This window comes from Ciona intestinalis, unplaced genomic scaffold (genome assembly GCF_000224145.3).
Source record: "Ciona intestinalis unplaced genomic scaffold, KH HT000122.2, whole genome shotgun sequence".
Lineage (NCBI taxonomy): Eukaryota > Metazoa > Chordata > Ascidiacea > Phlebobranchia > Cionidae > Ciona > Ciona intestinalis.
Genome location: NW_004190444.2, coordinates 34783 through 56803, shown reverse-complemented (window position 1 = coordinate 56803; position 22021 = coordinate 34783). Strand labels below are relative to the sequence as shown.

The window sequence follows — 22021 nt, the reverse complement described above, 5'->3', positions numbered from 1 at the left end:
GTTATAACTCGACAGTGAGCATGAGGTGTATGAAGCCACCATGTATGGTGTGCAACACTCGTGTTATAACTCGACAGTGAGCATGAGGTGTATGAAGCCACCATGTATGGTGTGCAACACTCGTGTTATAACTCGACAGTGAGCATGAGGTGTATGAAGCCACCATGTATGGTGTGCAACACTCGTGTTATAACTCGACAGTGAGCACGAGGTGTTTGAAGCCACCATGTATGGTGTGCAACACTCGTGTTATAACTCGACAGCGAGCATGAGGTGTATGAAGCCACCATGTATGGTGTGCAACACTCGTGTTATAACTCGACAGCGAGCATGAGGTGTATGAAGTAAAAATGTCTCGACATGAGCATGAGGTACATTCCTTCCCTCCAGGTCCAAGGGAGGAAGAGATGGATGTTGTTCCCGCCCTCGGACTCCCAACACCTCCATCCGACCCGCATCCCTTATGAGGAGTCGAGTGTCTTCAGTAAAGTTGATCTTCAACATCCAGATCTGGAGGAGCATGAGAGGTGGGGATGGTGGTGAGCATGAGGTGTATAAGTGGATGGTGGTGAGCATGAGGTGTATAAGTGGATGGTGGTGAGCATGAGGTGTATAAGTGGATGGTGGTGAGCATGAGGTGTATAAGTGGATGGTGGTGAGCATGAGGTGTATAAGTGGATGGTGGTGAACATGAGGTGTATAAGTGGATGGTGGTGAACATGAGGTGTATAAGTGGATGGTGGTGAGCATGAGGTGTATAAGTGGATGGTGGTGAGCATGAGGTGTATAAGTGGATGAATTTGACTTGTTTATTTATGCCTAAAAGGGGCAGGAATGCTATTATGGCTGTGGTTATTTATCTATGGGTGAGGCCCTTTCAAGGGACCGGAATGTAGTCCAGAGTTGGCCTATTACCCCAACACCCAGACTTATATATGATCGAATAAGGATTTATTCTTTGGTCAGAGTAACAAATATCAGATGAATATACAACATTGTAAAGGTGGGGATATTGATGGTTGGTATAATGCGCCTTTGAATTAAAACATAAATAATAATAATGTGCATTTGTTAACAAAGCTATCGGATCAAATTTAACTTATTTATCCTTGCATGGTGTGGCAACGTCGGTCTATATAAACTTGACAGTGAGCATGATGTATATTATTTTACAGTTTCACATCCTGCCACCCCCATGTTATAACATTGGAACCAGGTGACATGTTATACGTACCACAACAATGGTGGCATTACGTGGAAAACTTGGAGACAAGTATAAGCGTGAATGCATGGTTTCCATCTGTAAGCATTTCATGTATATTTGTATTTACTCTGTTTATACATTCTCTGTGTCTCTCTATATATGCTTGTTTATATGTATTTACTGGTAACTATTCAGTCCAGTACTGAATGAATGAATGTAACTTACTTTATCCTCGTGTGGCCGGAAAACGACAGTCGTTATCACACGGGTTTAACACCTCGTGCAAACTTACAAGTTACCATGTATGTTACTTTGTGGGTGATTATGTATTGGGGGATTTATTTTTTATTTTTTTTTATATGACTGATAATTTGGACAACCCATTAGTCACCACTGGGTTGGAGCCATTGCCGTTAAGTGTCCTGACCAAGGACACATACGCCCACAATGGTAGCAGCGTCGAAACTTGGACCCAATACCTATTGGTTACAGGCAGCCACTATGCCACGGCGCCGGACACTGCCTCAGTGTATATGTGTTTGCATTGTAACTGAAGGATACCGGGTTCAATGCTCGGTACTGATAGCTGTATGTGTCCTTGGGCAGGACAATCAGGTGTACCTTTAAAAAAATTGGTTAAAATTTTGAAAAATTGGTTAAAAAGTGTTTTGGTGGTTAGACCTGTAGGCCAGAGGATGATGAGTTCAAGGCTCAAATCTGCCACCGTTGTGGCGTATGTGTCCTTGGGCAAGTCACTTAATGGACATTGCTTCAACCCAGTGGTCACTTATGGGTTGTTTGGCAGGTTTATGTATTCTTGTTACCTATCAGTTACACCCAACACACTAAATACAAACAACTTCTTTTATTTCCTCCCAGGATGAAGATGATTTAACTCGGGTGAAAGAAGCCGCATCAAAACTAATAGTCAAATCAGCATCTCACTCTTGCTCTCACTTCTCCTCCCACTCTTGCTCCTCCAATCCCTCCCACCCTCCTCCTCCATCCTCCTGGTTCAATCCTTCTGAAACCACCTTATCAATCCAAGAAGACTTGGAATTCCTACAATTGGCTGTGGAGCATTACAAAAAAAAACAAAGAAAACATAAACCAAAAACTACAGAAAAAAATGACAAAAAAAACTTGGAAAATCCTAAAAGACATAATCAATTTAAATCTGATGATCAAAAAACTCAAAAAAACCCTGTAAAAAGCGACAATTTTGAATGTGTTGCCTCAAAAACATCAGAAAAACCTGAAAATTGTCATAATTGTGAACCTCCTGCTCATTATAATGTGTGTAGTCATACAGTATCTGAAGGAGTTGAAATAATTCCAGTTAAAGAATTAACTTTTGAAGAATGTGTTGAGAAATTTGGAATTTGGGAAAATATTCTCGGCCGAGAAAAATCTACGAAAAAATTTAAAAGAAGTTTTGAAAAAATTTCGTTTCAAGATTTTGTTGAATGTTTGTCGACGCCAAAGGTTGTGGACTCTCTTGTTGGTGAATTGTTGAAACGGGGACCAAAGGAATAAAACATATTGGCCCTGTTGTACTGTGAACTATAAATACTTTGGTATATTTATTTAGAGATTGATATTGAATTTAAATAACAATGTCTCACTGACTAAGAACATTTTTTCATCAGATGTTTTTTGTTATGTTTTTAAAAAGTGAGCGTTATATTTTCCTTTGGCACCAATCATGTTATGTTATTTAATCTCTCTCTCTTATATTACAGAAACAATTTAGTCACTTTTTGTTAATATTTATTTGTAGCAATGTTGCAATAAGAAGAATAAACAAACAAGAAGAAATTGGAACAAGAACAAAAAAGTCAGTAAGAAATATTTATTTTCCTTTTTGGATAAATTACCAACAAGTTTAGTTTTGTATCTAAATGGCTGAATTTAAAAGTGTTTCCAGATAAAAAATTAAATGGCAAAGTGTTTCCAAATAATTCAAACTATTTCACTTTAATTGTCAGAGAAATGAAAAAATATTTGATTCGAATAAAAGTAATTTTTATAAACATGAATTTCCAATATTTATTTTTACAATTATACTGAAGTTGTTTAATCAATAGAATAATTTTGGGCCAGAATAGTTGTGTAACAAGTCAGATATAAACATAACATGTTCAAAATGTTGAACTATTGGCACAAATACATCATGTGTTTTACCTAAACTGTTGGCATCATCAGTGCTTGTAAAAGACTAAGTAGACTTGGTGAAACATCTGCTATAACGAGTCCACACTCGATAACTGTAACCTTGATATATAACAATGTATATTCAATACATAGTTCATATGGTCCCTTTTCGCCGTGTTCTAGCCTTTGATTCATTTTCCAGCCGTATCTTCACTACTACACTTCCGTTACGCTTTGCTTTAAATGTAGCATCTGTGAATTTAAACAATGGATAATCACTTAAGTTTTCACCCATTTCAATGACATTCATATGTTACAAACGATTGGCGCTCTATGCAAGGATAAATAAGTTTCATTTATTTATTTAAACTTCACCCATGTTATAAATCAAACCCATACCTACATACCATACTTTTTCTTCGAAAAGGAAAGCTAAGTTCAGGTTAGTTAAAATAACGAAGAGAAGGAAATAAGCAGCAAAATACAGGCGTTAAAACGCTGCAGGTAAAAACTGCATGTCTAAATGTGTCAGATAAAAGTGTGGCTGCTACATTTGAAACAAAATGCTAAACCTAATAAACTCACTTGAAATATCCCCCGCCACGACCCCCCTTCCTTCCACAGAGGTCCGAGCTAACCTTTCTAATGTTCCTTTCAGTGGTTGGAGCTCCGATTGAGTGGCAGAGTCCGGCTTCTTCTTGTTATGTTCAATCTGGAAGGTTAAAATAAATATTCATTATTATAAAATATATTTTCCCACTCTTGCTGCGAGGTATACTGCAATACACTATTGTGGGGTAAGATGGATACCATTAGATGATTATAAAATTCTGTAAATACTATTTGTTTACTACTGTTAGTCTCTCATTACTTCTCAAACCATTTTGTTGTCCCCTATAAAATGCTGTCTATATGTTGCCTCCTTTAAGTTGTATGTTTGTGTCCACTTTAAACTCCTTAACTTTGTCCCTATTGATTTTTTTGTATTACAATTATGTGCTACTGGTGTCAACATCCAAGACTTTCAACTACCAATTACCAAAAATAACATGGTTAAACACTGGTCTATGTGTTTTCACCAATTTAAAAAAATACCCAAGTCACTGCAGTGAGCTTTGAACCTGTTACTCTCATATAACAACTCACCTGTAAAACTACAATCCTATAAAGTTGTAAGATAACAACCAGTGCGTTCTTTCCGGTGAAAAACACCATCATTTGGTGGATTTGGTTGTATACGATCATCATGTAGAGTCTGAAGGCTAAGAAGGGAAGGTCCTGGGATAAATAAATGAATGATGCTGAAAAAGTTATGTGGGGTAAATGTAACTTAAATGCAAACAGAGACTGTTACCTTAAAGTAAATGAATAAATAAATATAAGTAAATGAAATAAATGATGGTGGAATAGTAATGGGGGGAAAAGTTAGTGTACACAGAAACCGCACATGGAAGAATATAACATATTTAAAAAGGAAGCACTTGCAAATAAGAGATTTTTACAGTTTGGCTCACAAGTTACCACGTATGTAAAAATGGGCCAACTTTGACCTAAACCCCAAGTACCACTTTATACAATAAGCATCATATCACCTGTAGCAACAAAGTAGCTAGGATCCCCCACAAATCTGCATCATTAAATATAGACCTCGCGCAACAATTGCTATTGTCTTGAACAATGGCTACTCTTTCCCCGTTCGAAAACCCAACTCTGGTTTTTCTTGACTTCGCTGCAGTCAGCACGAGCGTAAACTGTGAGCATGAGGTACGAGGTTCAAACCCAGATGGGGGAAGATATTGTTAGTGTTAATGAGGATAATAGGTTTGAGTGAATGAATCAATGTAACTTATTTATCCTTGTGTGGCCGGAAAAGGACGGTTATTTTAACATGGCTACGGGTGTTCTGTTTTATACACCTTGTGCGAGTTACCACGCATGTAACTTATTTATCCTCGCATGGCGAGGCAACTACAGTCGTTATGTTCTGTGTTACCTCATGCCACGTAGAGTCTTGAACCTGCAACCTCTAGGCTAGAGGCAGGTGAGCTAACCATGGTGCTGCTTTATTAAAACAAGTGACTATGTAATTAAAAGTAAAATACATGTATAGACACAACAATATGAACCTTGATACCTGTAACAAACTCCACGACCATACTGCGTATATAATGTAATGTAGAAGTCTGTTGCACTGAACTTGTTTCACATCGTTGTCGATTGTTTCTGTTCAATTTAAAACACAATGCTAAAATGGTTTGTTGTCCTTTATTAAACAATCGGTTGGATTTTTGTCCGTTACATTTTATTTTATTTGCGTCTCAAATATTAAACATAAAACACAATTTCCGAAACTGCATTCTTAAAATTATTTGGTATCCGTTACTTAGAAGAAAAAGACCCAAAATTTGTTTAACATTTAAAAAATGTAGAAGAATTTGTGATTTTTATGTAAATTTGAAATTTTCCAAAATGGCTCCATTGTTGCGTTCTATACGTTATTTGCTTATGTTATGTAACAATGCCTATTGTTTGCATGACATAAGGTGGAATTTGAACAATCAATATAAAAATATGAGTTATGACATCACAATAACCTGTAACGAACTCTAGAATGTTTAAAATATTAATACTTGTTCCACGACTCTAAAGGAGCGTTGTTAACTGTTAAAAACACGATTAGAAAACATGGGATATTATGTGCTAACCCTGTCCCATCTTACCCCACAGTAATATATATGATGTGAAATTATAATTAATTTTGTAGGTTATTGTTTTTCTTTATTAAAAATTTAAAAACGCTTAAGACAAAATTTAACAAAATTAAGAAAAATAATACTAATAATATACAAATATAGTTATGACATCACAATACCTGTAACAAATTCCAGAATATCGGCTCCGACACCAATAAACACAAGGAGGAGCTGTGACAATTGTTCACGGGTGATCTCACCTTTGGGCAACAACCATCGTCCGATGACGAGAACGAAGAGAAGGACTTGGTGGAGAGCGAGGAGCCATTGTTCGGGGTCTAGTTTGTGCAGCTGTAAGGTGGAGGGATTATGCTTGGTGCGTGTAAATCACATAGTTATACTGCAAGTTATGTGAGGGTGAATGAATGAATGAATGAATGAATGAATGATTGAATGAATGAATGAATGAAATAATAAATGAATGAATGAATGAATGACTGAAATAATAAATGAATAAATAGGTGAATGAATGAATGAACAAATGAATGAATGAATGGATGAATGAATGAATGAATGAATGAATAAATAAGTGAATGAATGAATGGAGTATTAGGGGAACTATAGTAAATGAATGTAGGTTGAGAACTTGGTAGAGAGCGAGGGTAAATTGTGGGGCTGGGGAGAGAGGGTGTATGATAGGGGTGAATGAATGTAACTATAGGGGTGACGGGTGAGAAAGGTTTTGTTGGGTCAGTTTAAAAGAATAATTTTCATAGCAATACTTTCTTTACCCTCAAACAACTTGCATTCATTCATTAAGTGACTTTCATTTCAGATTTTTTATGTGAATGAACGGAACTGTAGGAAGAATGAATGTAACTTTGTGGAGAGTTAGTGAACATTGTTCGGTTACTACTAAGAATGGATACAACATTGTATGTGGGGAATATCATGGTGGTTTGTGTTTGAATGTGAGGAAGAGGTGAATGCCTTCAATATGAGTGTATGACGTCATATACCTTCTATGTGACGTCACTCTTATATAATTCACTTTAATGATGTCACAATTACTCACCAATTCATCTACTGTTCGCGTCGCGTTGTTCACAACGTTCGAGAATTCGTTCAATTTACGACGTGTGACGTCAACAAAGCCATGGTTCTCGCGTTCGCGCGTCGTCGTCGTCAACAGAAATTGCGTCATTTCTATTGTTCGTTCATTACCAACACCGGTCGTCATGGAAACATCGTTCTCGCTTTTCGTTACAACGTCAGGATTCAATGACGTCACAATAGGTAATTCCGTTCTTGTATTTATGACATCATAATCGCTTGTATATCCCGCGGTAGTAGCGTTTATGACGTAGGTTGTGGTTCGAAGTCGTTGTTTGCGACGTAACTTTCGCTTCCTCTTCCTTCGTTTTTCTGGATAAAGGAAAATAATATGACGTTTTAAGCAAATATATCTGTGCAAAAAATGTGTTTATCTTTTTTTCTCTTAGAATAATTGCCAAATAAAAGCGCGGCTGCTAAACCAACATTGCACTATAAACATATAATGAGTTGTATAGTTAATTAAAACAAATTAAGCTACTTTCGTTAAATACTATATTTTCATCACAATAGTTATTGTTAACCACCTTTGTTGTTTCCACTTGCTTCTGTGACGTCACGTTTGTATCGGTTGACGTCATTATTCGATTTCCACGCGGCTGTGACGTCACTTACGTTTTCAATTTGCGTCATTGGGGGGGATATCTAAAAATTGAAAACAGTTTTTCAAACCCTGGCCTGGATTCGAACCCAGGATCCTTGGTTCTCCAACCCTGGCCTGGATTCGAACCCAAGATCCTTGGTTCTCCAACCCTGGCCTGGATTCGAACCCAGGATCCCTGGTTCTCCAGCCCTGGCCTGGATTCGAACCCAGGATCCCTGGTTCTCCAACCCTGCCCTGGATTCGAACCCAGGATCCTTGGTTCTCCAACCCTGACCTGGATTCGAACCCAGGATTCCTGGTTTTCCAACCCTGGCATGGATTCGAACCCGCCTCCATACATACCGTTACATTGATATCCACTATCGCCAAACACCCTCCATCATGTAGCGAAGTATTGTCATAATAATCCATCTGTGCGATCTGTAGAAACCATAGACTTGGTACAACACTGAGGAGGTAGAAAAACACACTTGGGCAAAACCTGGAAAAAAGATGAACATAAAACTTGTTAAACGAATACAACAAACTTTAATGTAAAGACACGGTTATAGAATTCTGAATATAAATCTACAACAGATAGAAAAACACGCTTGGGCAAAACCTTTCAAACTAACAGAACATATACTTCTTTAGAACATGCACTAAATATTTGGATGAAGCCTTGTTAGATATACACCATATTAATGTTTGCTCCAATACAATAGGAGATCCCGTTAATTTGGGATATATGGTACGATGGGGGTAAGATGGAATACCGTTGGCACATAATATCCCGTATTTCCCAACCTTGTTTTAACAATTAACAACACTTTTAGAGTCGTCAGGGTGCGGTTATATAACTCTGTAAATATTCTTTGTTTACTGGCAAATGGAACGATAAAAGGGAACAAAACATGGACCATCTTACCCCATATATACAAAATCGGTAAAATTTGCTGCCGTTTCCAGAATTTCACGAAATTAAACAAGTTTCAATATTGTTATTGCTTATTATTGCTAGCTAAATAATTGGTTTAGAAGTTTTCAAGCGCTGCCCGAAGCGATTATTGTTATTCGTCCATTCCATCATTATTGGGTGATTGTTACGTGACAGAGATCGTGTCTTCAATTTCGAGATTTGGAATCTCAGCAATTATGACGTAATAAACGTAATTCGTCGAACATAATGGCAGGTGCTTTAAATTCGAAATTTTTTAAACATAAATTATACGGTGGGTATCAGTGAGACACAAACGTTTTGGGATCAAAATTTTCACTGGTAGCCAGCGGAAGGAATTTCATATTCTTTATCCAAATAACTCTCGTGTTTTATAACATGATCTAAAATAAGCTAACAACCAATTAAAAAATTGTTCTAGGTTGAAAACTTGTAACAGTAAGATCTCGCGACTTCGCCATTCATTGCCTTTTATTATGATCAAACAAAGACTTTGTTTGAACTTGGGGCGGAGGGCATTGTGTCGTCACAAGAGAAAACGCGAACTTTGTATTTGAAGTCGATTGTTATTTGTTTGTGACGTAACAATTATTGGTTTGTGTGTTAATGTGGTTTGTTTCGTAAACAAGTAAGATTGTTTCGTCATAACAGAGGTCGCGGTTAATTAAATCATCACGTGTGAGCTCATGCGTGGTGAACTCAGTAAAGCGTTAAAGGGGTGATGACGTCATATGACGTAGTAATTAGACGAAGCTGTCGACTTTCCGATTTCTTATTTGGCCGAAACTTAAACGACATCCAAAATAGTCGAGTGTGTTTGTGTCGCAAAATTTCAGGAAGTCTCGTGTGTGTATTTTATATGAGTGAGGTCCTACTGCCTGGACATTTAAAGAGATTTTCGTAACCCATGGGTTCTACAGTTCGAATCCCACCCCTGGTAGTAATAACTCACCACTTATATTCCTTTCCTTGCCGTACAGCCAACGTGAACACCATCTCCAGCACCAAACATCCCAAGCCTACACTTAACGCGTACAAATACACAGGTTCGTATAACTCGCTAATCCTCCACAAAGCAAGTGTTGCGTGTAATATGAACATGAGTCTGGTCAACACTGCGGATACTTTGGGCACGCAACCAACTTTTTCTCTCTTCTTTATCCTCGCCGATGATTTACGCCGAGATACGTAACTGCCGTCAATAGCCATGGTAATGGTGACGTATCTATGCCCTATGACGTCATCAGTGCTATCTCTGTAGATGTGACAAGAGTATTATTTTTATTATACGTCGTTAAATGATATTCTAATGCTATATGATATATTAGGGTGGGGTAAGTTGGGACACGCTTTTATTCTCTTTTCTTGTCCAATTTAGTATCAAACAAAACTATATAACTGTATCCTCACCGACTCTATGAAAGCATTGTTAATTGTTGAAAGCGCGTTTGTAATATATTGGATTTTGGTGCCAACGATATCCCATCTTACCCCACAACATTATCCCATCTTACCCCACAGTTCAACATAATAAACAGTTAAATCACACATACTGACGTTGACTATATACCAAGCTTATTCCTAATGGCCTCAATCGTTGTGAAGCATAACTTTAATGGCCCACGCGCCCATACACCTTTAGTTAATCTGTCTTCGCCAAATTCTTTACATTTTTGGCGTCAGCAAAAGATTTCATCACCGCCTTACAACCACTGGTTAGACTCAAGGCTGTAACTTTAAATACAGTTTGTCGGTGCCGTGGTTCAGCCCAGTAGTCCATTAATGGTTTGTCTGAGCTGTTTTCCATACATTGAAAAATAAATAAGAAGAATCACCCACAAAGTTACATACGTGGTAACTCATAAGCGAACACGAGGTGCATGAAGCAGAACACCCGTATTATAACGACTCTCATTGCCCCGCCATGCGAGGATAAACAAGTTACATCTATTGTTCAACCCTACTGTATTGAAATGTTGTTACACCTTCCTCGAGTAGTTTTTAACGAATGCCGTATTTCGCTCCTTTTCTCTCACTTCGTTCATTTGATCTTCGCTATCGTTCTTTTTATATTAAGTAGTACATAAGAAACCATAACTCTAAACCCCTATCTCCTATATACAACTACAGCTAACTCAACCTATACCACATATACACAGCCTAACCCGTTGGCTACGGCGGTTCCAACTAAACTAAACCTAAATTCTTTGACTCGTCTGGTTTTATTGCTCCCAGCCACCTTTCATGACGTCATTAGGTAAACCGTAATTTTTGTGTCTCGCACTGGAGCGTGACGGCAGGTTAAATAATGAGAAAATGGTAGGGTTGTAAAACAATGTCCATGGGTGAAAAAGCAAACAAAGAAATATCTACGAGCTACAGTGTATAGTGTGAACCCCGCTTAAACAAACAAACAAAGAAATACCTACACCCAGCGTTGTTCAGCGCAAGTCAGTGTAGATATTTCTTTGTTTGTTCATTTAAGCGGCGTTTACACTACAGCGTAGCTCGCCTCGGTGTAAAAAGATAAAAGAATGAAATCAATAAAACATCTACACCAAAAAAAACAAACAAAGAATGTCGACCCCATACAACGCTGGATGTTAATACACATCATAGCTACGGGTTTACATTGGTATTCAGGTTTTCCGTTTTCCTATATTTGGCCGAAAACGGTCTCAACAACGAGGTTAACCAAGTTCGTTGTGGTTTTGTGCTCCAGACTGTAACCTTAGGTTTAATTGAAGGCAGGTGTTCCGTATCTGTATTTTACTCGCAGAAGTAAAGATGTAATTACGTTGGTTTCAATGTGACTGTGGCAACTGGCAACCATGGGTGAAAGTCATTCCAACCAAAATAAGCCAGGGTTGGCTAAATGTTGTCATTTAATAAATAAATGTAACTTATTTATCTTCGCATGGCGGGGCAACGACAGTCGTTATAATACGGGTGTTCTGTTTCATACACCTCGTGCACGCTTACGAGTTACCAAGTATGTTACTTTACATTTGTTCAAAAGTTTACCGGCGCCGTGGCATACTGGTTAGCGCGCCTGCCTGTAACCGATAGGTAATGGGTTCAAGGCTCGACGCTGCTACCATTGTGGCGTATGTGTCCTTGGGCAAGACACTTAACGAATATTGCTCTAACCTAGTGGTCACCAATGGGTTGTCCGAATTGTCAGCCACACATAAAAAAAATCCAAAAAATTAATTACCCACAAAGTAACGTACATGGTAACTCCTAACTCGTAAGCTGGCACGAGGTGTTCCGTGTGATAACGACTGTCGTTTTCTGGCCACACGGGATAAAGTAGTTTATATTCATAAATGATTCTTTGGTTTGTTTCGAAAATACACACGCGCATACAATAGTAGCCGCATTGGGCGTCGAACCGAGTACCCTTTAGTTACGATGTGAGCTTTTTAACACCTGACATACGGCACCAAACTGTATTGAAAAAAAATATTAAAACTTATGGAACACAAACTCGAATTTAAAATATTAACATCCGTTACTTTCTGTTATAGAAATCAAATAAAACCAGGAAACTATTTTTAGCCTGGCAGCACTATTGTTGTGGAATCACTGAAGCGTGTAATGACGTCGTGGGTGTGTTTGTGATTTCGTTGTTGGTTTGTTTTTATTATAATTCGTAAAATTACGTAACTTTTAAGAAAATATTCCGTTCTAGTCAATAAGTATCTCTTGTAGTTTATATTTAACTAGAAAAATTGTACAGAAAATAATCATAAATGTCATTTTTAAGGTAGTATTAAAAAAAATTAAAAACGCATTTTTTAAATTTATTTTTCATATTAAATAAATTTGCTACACTAAATATATATGAAGATTTTGTAATTAGGAACTGGTTTGTTTTAGCTCATATAATACAACACAGATACTCTGTATAGATAAGGGATATTAGGTGTTTGTATAAGCATCTGTTCCTTGTTTATATTTCATTTAAATATACAGTTACCGTTTACTGCAATAGTAGCAGGGACCTCTTTGTTTAATATATTGATTTAGTTTTGTTTGTTGGTGATTAACTTTATTGATTCAATTTTAATTTCAAGGCCACGTTATGGCAATCGGCAATGTGCTTTGGCTTTTTCCTATGGTGAAAATCGTATTATTTTAATAACTTGTTTATATTAAAAAGTTTCGGACATGTTGTTATTATGGTTTTTGGTTCAATTTCATGTATTACAATTTCATGTATAATATTATATTTGAAAAATTGAATCAATATATTTAGTTTAAAATTTTATTTACAGTTATTTAGTAAAATAATAATTTGAAAGTGTTAGCAGTGAGTGATAGTTATCATATTGTTAATAGACTGTTTATCATTACTTCATATTTAATCATATATATTATGGTTCAATATTTTATCAATAATTGTCTAGTTTAATAATATTCCCAGCGTACACAGTTGTTATATTCAAACATTCACCAGCCATTTACTTTATATTTTTCAAACAGTTACAGAAGTTACAAAATATATTGTTTACCACAGTTGTTCAGTTTAATAATAATCTCAATGTAAAGTGATGATTGCTCATCATTTATCTGCACGGAGCAACGAGAAGATACTCGAAGATGCTCAATTCTCTGGAACCCTGATCGCCACAAATCGGAGGTTAAAAGACCTAGATTTAAGTGGAGAAGGACACTTTCTGCTGGACACCTGCATGCTTGACTTTACTGGAAACTATTTAACTGAAGTACCGTTGGATATTTGCGAATGGCACTCGTTACGGAGCGTCGTGATGTCACGGAACCTCATCAAAACTATTCCCGAGTTTTTACTCCGGATGCGGCTAATAAGAGTCCTTGATCTTAGCAACAACTTTTTGTCCCATCTTCCCGCTTCTATCAGCGAAATGAAGTCACTCGTTATGTTGAAATTAAGTAACAATAATGTTGTTTCTATCCCAGATGAAGTCGGGAAATTGAAACGACTTCAAGAACTCGATGTTAGCGGAAACCAGATCGACCGCATCCCTCCACAAGTGGGCGACATGGAGTCACTATTACATCTCGATGTGTCAAGAAATAATATTTCTATTTTACCTGATGAGCTGTCAAAATTATCTCTCGTACATTTAGACGCAAGTTCCAACAAGATTTCTTCAATCCCACTTTGTTTCGATGATATAACTTCACTGCAACAGCTAATTGTCCATGATAACCCATTAGTGTCGCCTCCATTGAAAGTTCTAAAGAAAGGAAGAGTCCACTTGTTCAAATCCCTCCAGCTAGAAGTTGCCAAGAGCCAGAGAATGCAAGAAAATGCATTTTCTTCCAAGAAGCCCGATGATTTGGTTTCACAAGTTACAGCTGCACTTGGTGTAAGTGAAGCACTCAACGCAATATCCAACGTACTGCCTGAAGAGGAAGAAATATTTGTCGATAGCCCGGTTGAAAACATGTCTCCTGTCAAAGCACAGACAAATGGAGTAATGCGGGAATCCCCTACTAAGAGACCGAAAAGCGCATCCTCACCAAAACGACAATCACCGAAGAAAAAATCCCCGAAAAAATCTCAAAGTAAAGAAGTAAAAACCCCTCGAAAGCAAAGTGTGGCAGATATTATAAAAGACACCGTGAAACAGGAAAAGGAAAACATGAGTCTTGCACGTGATAACGCTCATGTTCATGAGAATGTTACGAATGTGAATCACAATCGTCGTAACTCCCGGGAAGCAAAGATAAGTACAACTTCATCATTCCCGGGGTATACCCCGCTTGTTAAGGACCAGAAGTCAAAAAGATTAAGTTCGCACGAGCAACCACATTTCTTGGAGGTTATTAAACCGCGCACGGCCCATCGAAAGAAACACACGGACACCGACCAGATGTCTTTCACAATGAGAAGAAGAACGGAGAAAATTTACGAAGAAATGGAAATGTTAGAAGGCCTTCGTGAGAGCATTGCATCAAGGTTAAAGATGCCGTTACCGCCAGACCTGATGCCAGCGTTAGCGGACGGTGTCATCTTATGCCACCTCGCGAATCATCTGAAAGCTCGTTCCATCCCAACGATTCATGTTCCGTCCCCTGCTGTTCCTAAGTTATCTATGGCCAAGTGTCGGCGGAACGTGGACAACTTTCTAGATGCGTGCACGAAGCTCGGGGTGAACCCGAAGCGACTTTGTGATTCAACTGATATTCTGCATGAGCGCAATATTCCACATGTTACAGAGTGCGTGAAGGAATTACTAAAACTCGATAAACATAAATCCCAAGACCACTCCACCCCAGCGCCCTCTGTTAAAGTATCTTATGCCAGAACAAGCACAAGCAGTCCTGTTAAAAAAATCATTTCTTCTTGATTGAAATCTTAAATTAGCGCAAATTTACGAATCTTTGTATATTAAGATCCTGATTTTATGCCGTACTTATTTTCTAGTTGATTTCTAGACCATCTAACCCTTATAAGCTGTATCTTGATATGAATCTGCTGTGAATGTTGCACTAAGGCACCTAAAGTTAACATGTGTCCTTGTATATTCCATGTTATATCACCCAAAGACTATGGGCGTCATGATTGGAAATTTTAGACAAAATTTGGGGTGACATTGTTAAAATGCAGTTATACTCATATTTGTCAAACATAGGGAACCTCATTGATTAATGTGGTGAATGCAATATACTTTGGCTCTGCTTGTTTGTATAGACACCTAACAGCAGGATAAGAGCAGTTTTGGAGCAAAAACTTGGGTGCCAAAACAAAATGTCACCCTGTTTAAAAATTAGACATAATTATGTCATCCCAGACGACCCCAACGTGACGCCTATGCCTATGATCTGCTGCGTATTATAATTATATCAACAATGCTGCCACATCACAATAAGCAATTTATTCATAACAATGCAAATTATGATGTCATTGTTTGGTTATGTCACAATGCCCATTGTTTATTCATACAAACTACAATGAAATACGTTAACTCCTATTGCATGATTATAAAAAGCCTTTGTCGTTTTTCCTACAATTTTTCTCTTTTTTGAGAAAACGTTTAAATTTGAATTTTTCACATAAGATCTTGCATTGCTGCTTGCGGGATATATGGCTTGGTATTTATATGATCTTTATGAAGTTTAATATGATCTTTATAGTCTCTTTGTTGTACTGAAGGTACCCCAATCATGTTCGTTATTGTGCAATTTATTTTGCCGCCTACCAAAACTGTGACCACTAGTTTAAATCACTCTAACACCTTGTCTTATTATATATGGGTGAGGTCGTAGTGTGGCACATCTAGGGACCTGGGGCTTTTGGTTCATTGTCACAAAATTATTTTTTTATTGCTGCCTATTTTAAAAACGTAAACTATTAAATTTTTTTGTTACCAAATTATTGAAATTTTAAGCAAACTGACATTAATCTTTAACCAGTGGTTCCTTAAAACGCCTCCCCTTCTAAGTTTGTGTTATGTTCTGTCTATGTTCACAGTCACACCCTCACATTTTGACTGAAACTTAAAAACCATTTTGGTCAACTTATTTTCATTTTCCACCCAAATTTTAAATGCCTACTATTTGTGGCCACTCAGTTAAGATTTAGAACCACTGTGTTAGTTGGTATTTCTGCTTATCAAAATATCATTCCATAAGAGCCAGGGTTTCCCAAACTAAAAGGGTCACATTCAAAGTTAACAATGGTCCGCAACAATATTACTAAAACTGGAACATATTATTTTTTTGGTTAGTTGCCTATAATAAATTGAATTTGGCATAAGATTGCGGTGATAGAAAATTTACAAAAACTTGTGACCCCTAAAAAGTTGGGAAACCCTAAAAGCTAATATTGCAGCAAATTACTCGTAGCAGTTTGATGTTATATTATTTTTATGTTCAGGTTGAATTGTGGCACATTTTAAACTTTGCTCTCTTGTTCTTTATTTTATTTTTGCTGAATCATGAAATATTTTGATGAGTCATCTTCACAGTTCCATTTTAATTCCTGACTTTGATCCGAAAAAATCCCGTTCAATTTTTTCAGCATTTGTTCACATTAAGAGTCAAATCTTGCTAGCTTGTTTCACATGCACTTATTTAAAGGGATGTGAAACCATGGGCACCATACCTGGGGTGGCAGGGTGGGCGGGCATACCCCTGGAATTTCTGCAATGCATTAAACATTACAACCAATAAGTTAGACACAGGATTGTGTCAAACTATCCCTGCCTTCCCTGTGTTTAAGAGTTTGGCGCCTATGTGGAAAACCAATTATTATGTAGCACACAATATTGCATTATCATACCACTGTCCCTCTTACAACAATGGATGTTTATTTTGCCCAAAATTAATATTTTCAGAAGGTTTGACCTTATTTTAAAATATTTTCCTTTTACAAAGAAAAAACGTTTTTCGTGATTTTTTTGTATTTATTTTACACAACTTTTTCCTCGTTGTTGAGTTCTTTGTTGTGGTTGGTTCGAATATAAAGTGACGCTTCTATCTTACACAGAGAGCTTTTAATTCTTCAATAAGCCCTGCTTTTGTGATTAATAAAATTATTTTACTCATTTCTGTGTTACTGTTAGGAAAGTAGGGGTAGAGCAATATACAATGATGGCTGAATTAAAAGTTTTATGTAACGGGATTCCTGATCAACTTCCTGAACTTAAACCACGAGATACATCTATACCTCATGCTCCGTTTCGTAACAACAACTTGTCTGAGGAGGAAAGGAAGGTAAGAAATTGCCCATGGTATTCAGGTGGCGGGATGAAGTTTGTATTGTATGTTTTAATGGGTGACATGCCATGGGATCTGGGATTTAGGCCATACTTGGCCCATTACCCCAGCACTGTATATGCACATTCTATTCTATATGGGTAAGGTCCTACAGTGAGGCATGCCATTGGGTCTGGGATTTAGACCAGAGTTGGCCCATTACCCCAACATTGTATATGCACATTCTATTCTATATGGGTGAGGTCCTACAGTGAGGCATGCCATGGAAGCTGGGATTTAGACCAGAGTTGTCCATTACCCCAATTTTGTATATGCACATTCTATTCTATATGAGTGAGGTCCTACAGCGAGGCACGCCATGGGATGCACATTCTATTCTATATGGGTGAGGCACGGCATGGGATCTGAGATTTAGGCAAGAGTTGGTCTAATACCCCAACATTGTATATGGGTAAGGTCCTACAGCGAGGCACGTCATGGAACCTGGGATTTAGACCAGAGTTGGCCCATTACCCCAAAAGTGCCAAGGTGTTAAGTAGTTTCTGCAGCAATATTCGCTTCTACTGTATCAACTGGTAGATGCGTATTGTATTTATATCACCATATTTGTTACCATAGAAGAACTATTACATGCCCTATGATGTAGTTTCTTTTCTATATGAGTGAGTTCCTACACTGTAACACGGCATGGGATCTTAGATTTTTGAACCAATATGATTGATTCAATAACCTAACAATATTACAGACGGCAATAAAGAACGCACTTCGTTATTTTGCACCAAAACATCATAAATTGTTGGCGACAGAATTTGCAGAAGAATTGAGAAACTACGGCCATATTTACATGTACCGGCTGTTGCCTCAGTTTCAACTGAAGTAAGATGTTTGGTTGTTATATGAGGGGTTCGGTGTATTTGAAAAGTGGTGCAACCAATTCAAGGATATTTAACTGATTATATATATCTTATTATTTTGTTGACAAAAAATAACTGTCAAAATCTTTATTTAACTTATATAAACACCTGTAAAAAGTGGTGCAACCAAATCAAGGTTATTGTTTTGTTGACACTTTGTAAAAATAGCTGTCAAAAATAATGAAATGTCGTTCAAATACAACTAAATTTATTGTTGCAAAGGAAACTGCGATTGAATATTAATGTACGGTCAGCACGTTTTAACTGAATGATGAAATGTGATATAGTTGTGAACAACTACTTAAACTCAACATTTTTTAAATATTCAGGGCCAAGTAGTCAGGTGCTTGCCTTGCAACCAAAGAATAAAATAAGTACAAACGCTTAATATCTCCCACAGGGCCTACCATATAGATGCTTACCCATGCGTATGTAAACATGCAGCAGCCATCATGTTAATGATAATGAACAACCTCGACCATGTAGTTGCGCAGGTGAGTATAAAGCAACCTTTTATTTATTTTTTGTTAAAAACGATCGCGAAAATCATACTATTTAAAGATAGTAGATAAAGGAAGAGCAATAAATGATTAAGTCAGTACCTCTCAACCCCTTGGTCACCATTTGATTTGGTTGGTTCACCTACTACAGTAGTTCTTAAACCCTTTGACTGTTATTGTAAAATTTGTGCACTTAATTATAACATAATGTCATGTCATTCTGAACTTTTATAGTGCATTTAAAAGAACCTTCTTTGTATTTAAACCAATACATTTATTATACGCAGTTAGTAAACCAATGCATTTATTATACGCAGTTAGTAAACCAATGCATTTATTATACAAAGTTAGTAAACCAATGCATTTACATTACAGTACCCCCATGAGTTGGTAACATATGGGGGAAATGGACAAGTCTTCAGTAACTGGGCACAAGTGGGTACACGACTGTTGTTTGATGATTATGTATCTGCTTTGTAAGATATTCCAGTAGGTGATGGGCAAATCCTGATCTAAATGCCTTGTCATAGTGCATTACTCATAGCCATAGACACATAACGCTTACATGTCTATGTATGTCTTGGAATCAATTATGATATATAAAGATAATGTGGGTACACATAGTAACAGGTTAACCGCGCCAACTAGAAGTAATAACATGGGTACATTGTCTAAAAAGATAGGCACCTGAACTTACCCTTATAGAATAGTATAGAATGTGTATATACAATGTTGAGGTAATGGCCAACTCTGGCGTAAATCCCAGGTCCCATGGCATGCCTCACTGTAGAACCTCACCCATATAGAATATACCCTTACACCCAAGTTACAAACCATCTTTCTTTCCAGTTCTGGCTAACCATGGGTTATTTATCCCGTCTCACCACCAACCAAACCCTCGTAATGTGCTCCGGTCACCCACAAGGTTTGTTCCCAAGCAACTCTTCAGCTCCTCGTGTGGTGATAACCAACGGTAAGCATAGAAATAGCAGGTGCAGTGGTTAGGTTGTGGTTTTGTACCTAACAGGTATTGTGCAAAATGTGTTAAAAAATATTTTGCCGTGGGATATTTTCCAACTGTTTAATATTTAAGAGACTTCATGTAGTATTTGTACCAAGCGGTGATTGCGCAATATTGCTTGGCTCAAATTCATTGGTTGGAAAAAATAATCACAACACCGGGTTCAATGCTCAAAGCTGCTACCATTGTGGGCGTATGTGTCATTGGACAAGACACTTAACGGCAATTGCTCCAACCTAGATAATGGGGTGTCCAAATTACCAGCCACAAAAAAAAACCCGATTCATAAAATTTCTCCTCCAAGAATATCTAGTGTGTCATTGATTGATGTATTTATAAATAACCCAACATTACCCTCTACGACAGGAATGGTGATCCCCAACTACTCCACTTCTGCTGACTACGACCGCATGTTTGCCATGGGTGTTACCATGTACGGACAGATGACTGCGGGTAGTTATTGTTACATTGGTCCACAAGGAATAGTTCACGGGACCACCATCACTGTTATGAATGCAGGTAAGGTTTAACAGAGTTGTAAACTAAATTCTAAATATCTGTTGTAGCTGTAGGCATATATGTCCTTGGGAAAGAAACTTATCGGCAAAATAATGAAAATTAGCAAAAGTTACAGGGTTCGAGGCTAATGTTATTGTGGGCGAATGTGTTCTTGAGCAAGACATATAACAGTAATTGCTCCAACCCAGTGGTCACTAATAAGTTGTCCAAATTGTCATACTTAGGTGATGTATTGCCGTATTGCAAACAAAACAGTGATGCAATCAAGTTAACGTTTATACCAGTAGAGCTGTTTTAGGCATTACAGATTGCCTGGTACCAACAGCAGCAGAATGTTCTTATAACCATTAATATGATATCTATATAACAATTAATATGATATCTATATAACCATTAATATGATATCTATATATTAATTAATATGATATCTATATAACCATTAATATGATATCTATAAATAACATAATATGATATCTATTCCCAGGGCGCAAATACCTCAACGTGGAAAACCTGCGTGGAAAAGTTTTCCTCACAAGCGGGTTAGGGGGTATGAGTGGGGCTCAAGCTAAAGCTGCAACAATAGCTGGTTGTGTTGGAATAATAGCAGAGGTATGTGATGTCATAATCACCAACAAATGCTGTGTGGTGATGTCATAATGCTGATTGGATGACTCATTATTTGTATTGTTTCAAATTATGACTCAGATTAAATGACTCGGTGTTTTGTGATTGGCAGATTGATTAGTCAGCAGATTTGTGATTTGATTTTTTAGGTTAGTGTTCAAAGTGCTGGCCAGAAGGCATTAATCCAAAGCTGTCTACTGCTAAAGCGCTAGTACTGCTATTGTTGTTGGTGTATGGATGCTTTAGCAATAAACTCAGCTGTAATAGCTCCAACCCAGTGGTCGTTATAACGACTGTCGATACCCCCCCATGCAAAGTTTATATTCGCACATCCACCCCATTATTTCGCCAACTCCACCAGATTGACCACCTTCATGCATGTGTTATAATGAACACTTTCCCCGCTACACCACAATACCCATGTTATAGTGACATATCTCCACATTTACCACCAGATTGACGAGACCGCTCTCAACAAGCGATACAACCAAGGTTGGCTGATGAAGAAAACATCGGATCTCGATGATTTGATCCGGATGTTGCGGGATGCCCGGGGCGGGGGGGAGGTTGTCAGCATCGGGTACCATGGAAACATAGTTGATTTATGGTAAGGGGACTTAATGCTTATGGGAATTCGGGAAAATGTTATTTTTTGATAAGTAAATAATCGCCCACAAAGTAACATACTCTCGTAAGCTGACGCGAGGTGTATGAATACCCATGTTATAACGCCTGTCGTTTTCCGTTATAACGACTGTCGTTTTTGGTTATAATGACTGTCGTTTCACGCAATGATAAAGTAAGTTACATTCAAGTATTTATGCAGTACTTCTTTAATTTTTTATTGGAACATTGTTGATGTAAGATGAGATGAATACTTGATGTGCTTTTTTAAATTTTTCATATTTTTTGGAATTCTTACTGTTTTTTTAAAGTTTTTTAGAAATTTTGTGTAATTTTGAACTTTCTTCTTACAGGGAACGTTTGGTTGAGATTTACGAAGAGACGGGTGAATGCCTCGTGGAT

General features: G+C 37.5%; 4 protein-coding genes and 1 long non-coding RNA gene across 5 annotated transcripts in view; 4 read left to right on the top strand and 1 right to left on the bottom strand.

Moving 5' to 3' along the window:
* LOC100187139 (HSPB1-associated protein 1) overlaps positions 1-3121 on the top strand; it is a 5060-nt gene extending 1939 nt beyond the window's left edge. The window contains exons 4-6 of the mRNA XM_002119723.5: positions 391-527; positions 1176-1302; positions 2084-3121. Coding sequence (XP_002119759.1) covers positions 391-527; positions 1176-1302; positions 2084-2740 — 921 coding nt within the window. The 3' untranslated portion in view covers positions 2741-3121. The remainder of the gene's footprint in view (positions 1-390; positions 528-1175; positions 1303-2083) is intronic.
* Positions 3122-3152: 31 nt separating this feature from the next.
* Positions 3153-9952, bottom strand: LOC100182329 (transmembrane protein 26-like). Its single transcript, XM_002120052.4, has 10 exons — positions 9658-9952; positions 8111-8249; positions 7692-7809; positions 7127-7476; positions 6231-6402; positions 5493-5581; positions 4951-5109; positions 4505-4636; positions 3944-4070; positions 3153-3610 (listed from the first exon to the last, which is right to left on the bottom strand). The coding sequence occupies exons 1-10, from the start codon at positions 9912-9914 to the stop codon at positions 3513-3515; spliced, it is 1641 nt and encodes a 546-aa protein (XP_002120088.1). The 5' UTR covers positions 9915-9952; the 3' UTR covers positions 3153-3512.
* On the top strand, positions 4017-10193 carry LOC113475148. The gene is made up of 3 exons (XR_003396889.1): positions 4017-4077; positions 6247-6427; positions 9686-10193. It is a non-coding gene; the product is annotated as an uncharacterized LOC113475148 (long non-coding RNA).
* A 3004-nt stretch (positions 10194-13197) lies between these two features.
* On the top strand, positions 13198-17259 carry LOC100184695 (leucine-rich repeat and calponin homology domain-containing protein 1). Its single transcript, XM_002119992.5, has one exon. It carries the CDS (start codon positions 13262-13264, stop codon positions 15044-15046), a length of 1785 nt encoding a protein of 594 aa, XP_002120028.1. The 5' UTR covers positions 13198-13261; the 3' UTR covers positions 15047-17259.
* A 6-nt stretch (positions 17260-17265) lies between these two features.
* The window catches only part of LOC100187090 (urocanate hydratase), an 8217-nt gene continuing 3461 nt past the window's right edge, over positions 17266-22021 (top strand). The window contains 9 exon segments of the mRNA XM_026838867.1: positions 17266-17414; positions 18163-18293; positions 18732-18825; positions 19207-19266; positions 19681-19804; positions 20219-20371; positions 20856-20980; positions 21451-21602; positions 21973-22015. Coding sequence (XP_026694668.1) covers positions 17289-17414; positions 18163-18293; positions 18732-18825; positions 19207-19266; positions 19681-19804; positions 20219-20371; positions 20856-20980; positions 21451-21602; positions 21973-22015 — 1008 coding nt within the window. The 5' untranslated portion in view covers positions 17266-17288.

What these genes read in the sequence shown, in the direction of transcription:
- LOC100184695 (XM_002119992.5), top strand. Translation starts at nt 13,262, where the DNA reads ATGATTGCTCATCATTTATCTGCACGGAGCAACGAGAAGATACTCGAA.
- LOC100182329 (XM_002120052.4), bottom strand. Translation starts at nt 9,914, where the DNA reads ATGGCTATTGACGGCAGTTACGTATCTCGGCGTAAATCATCGGCGAGG. An exon ending in GGTCGTGGAGTTTGTTACAG is followed by an intron (nt 5,110 to 5,492) that starts GTATCAAGGTTC and finishes TCATGCTCACAG; the next exon opens with TTTACGCTCGTGCTGACTGC. An exon ending in CGTGGCGGGGGATATTTCAA is followed by an intron (nt 3,611 to 3,943) that starts GTGAGTTTATTA and finishes TTAAATTCACAG; the next exon opens with ATGCTACATTTAAAGCAAAG.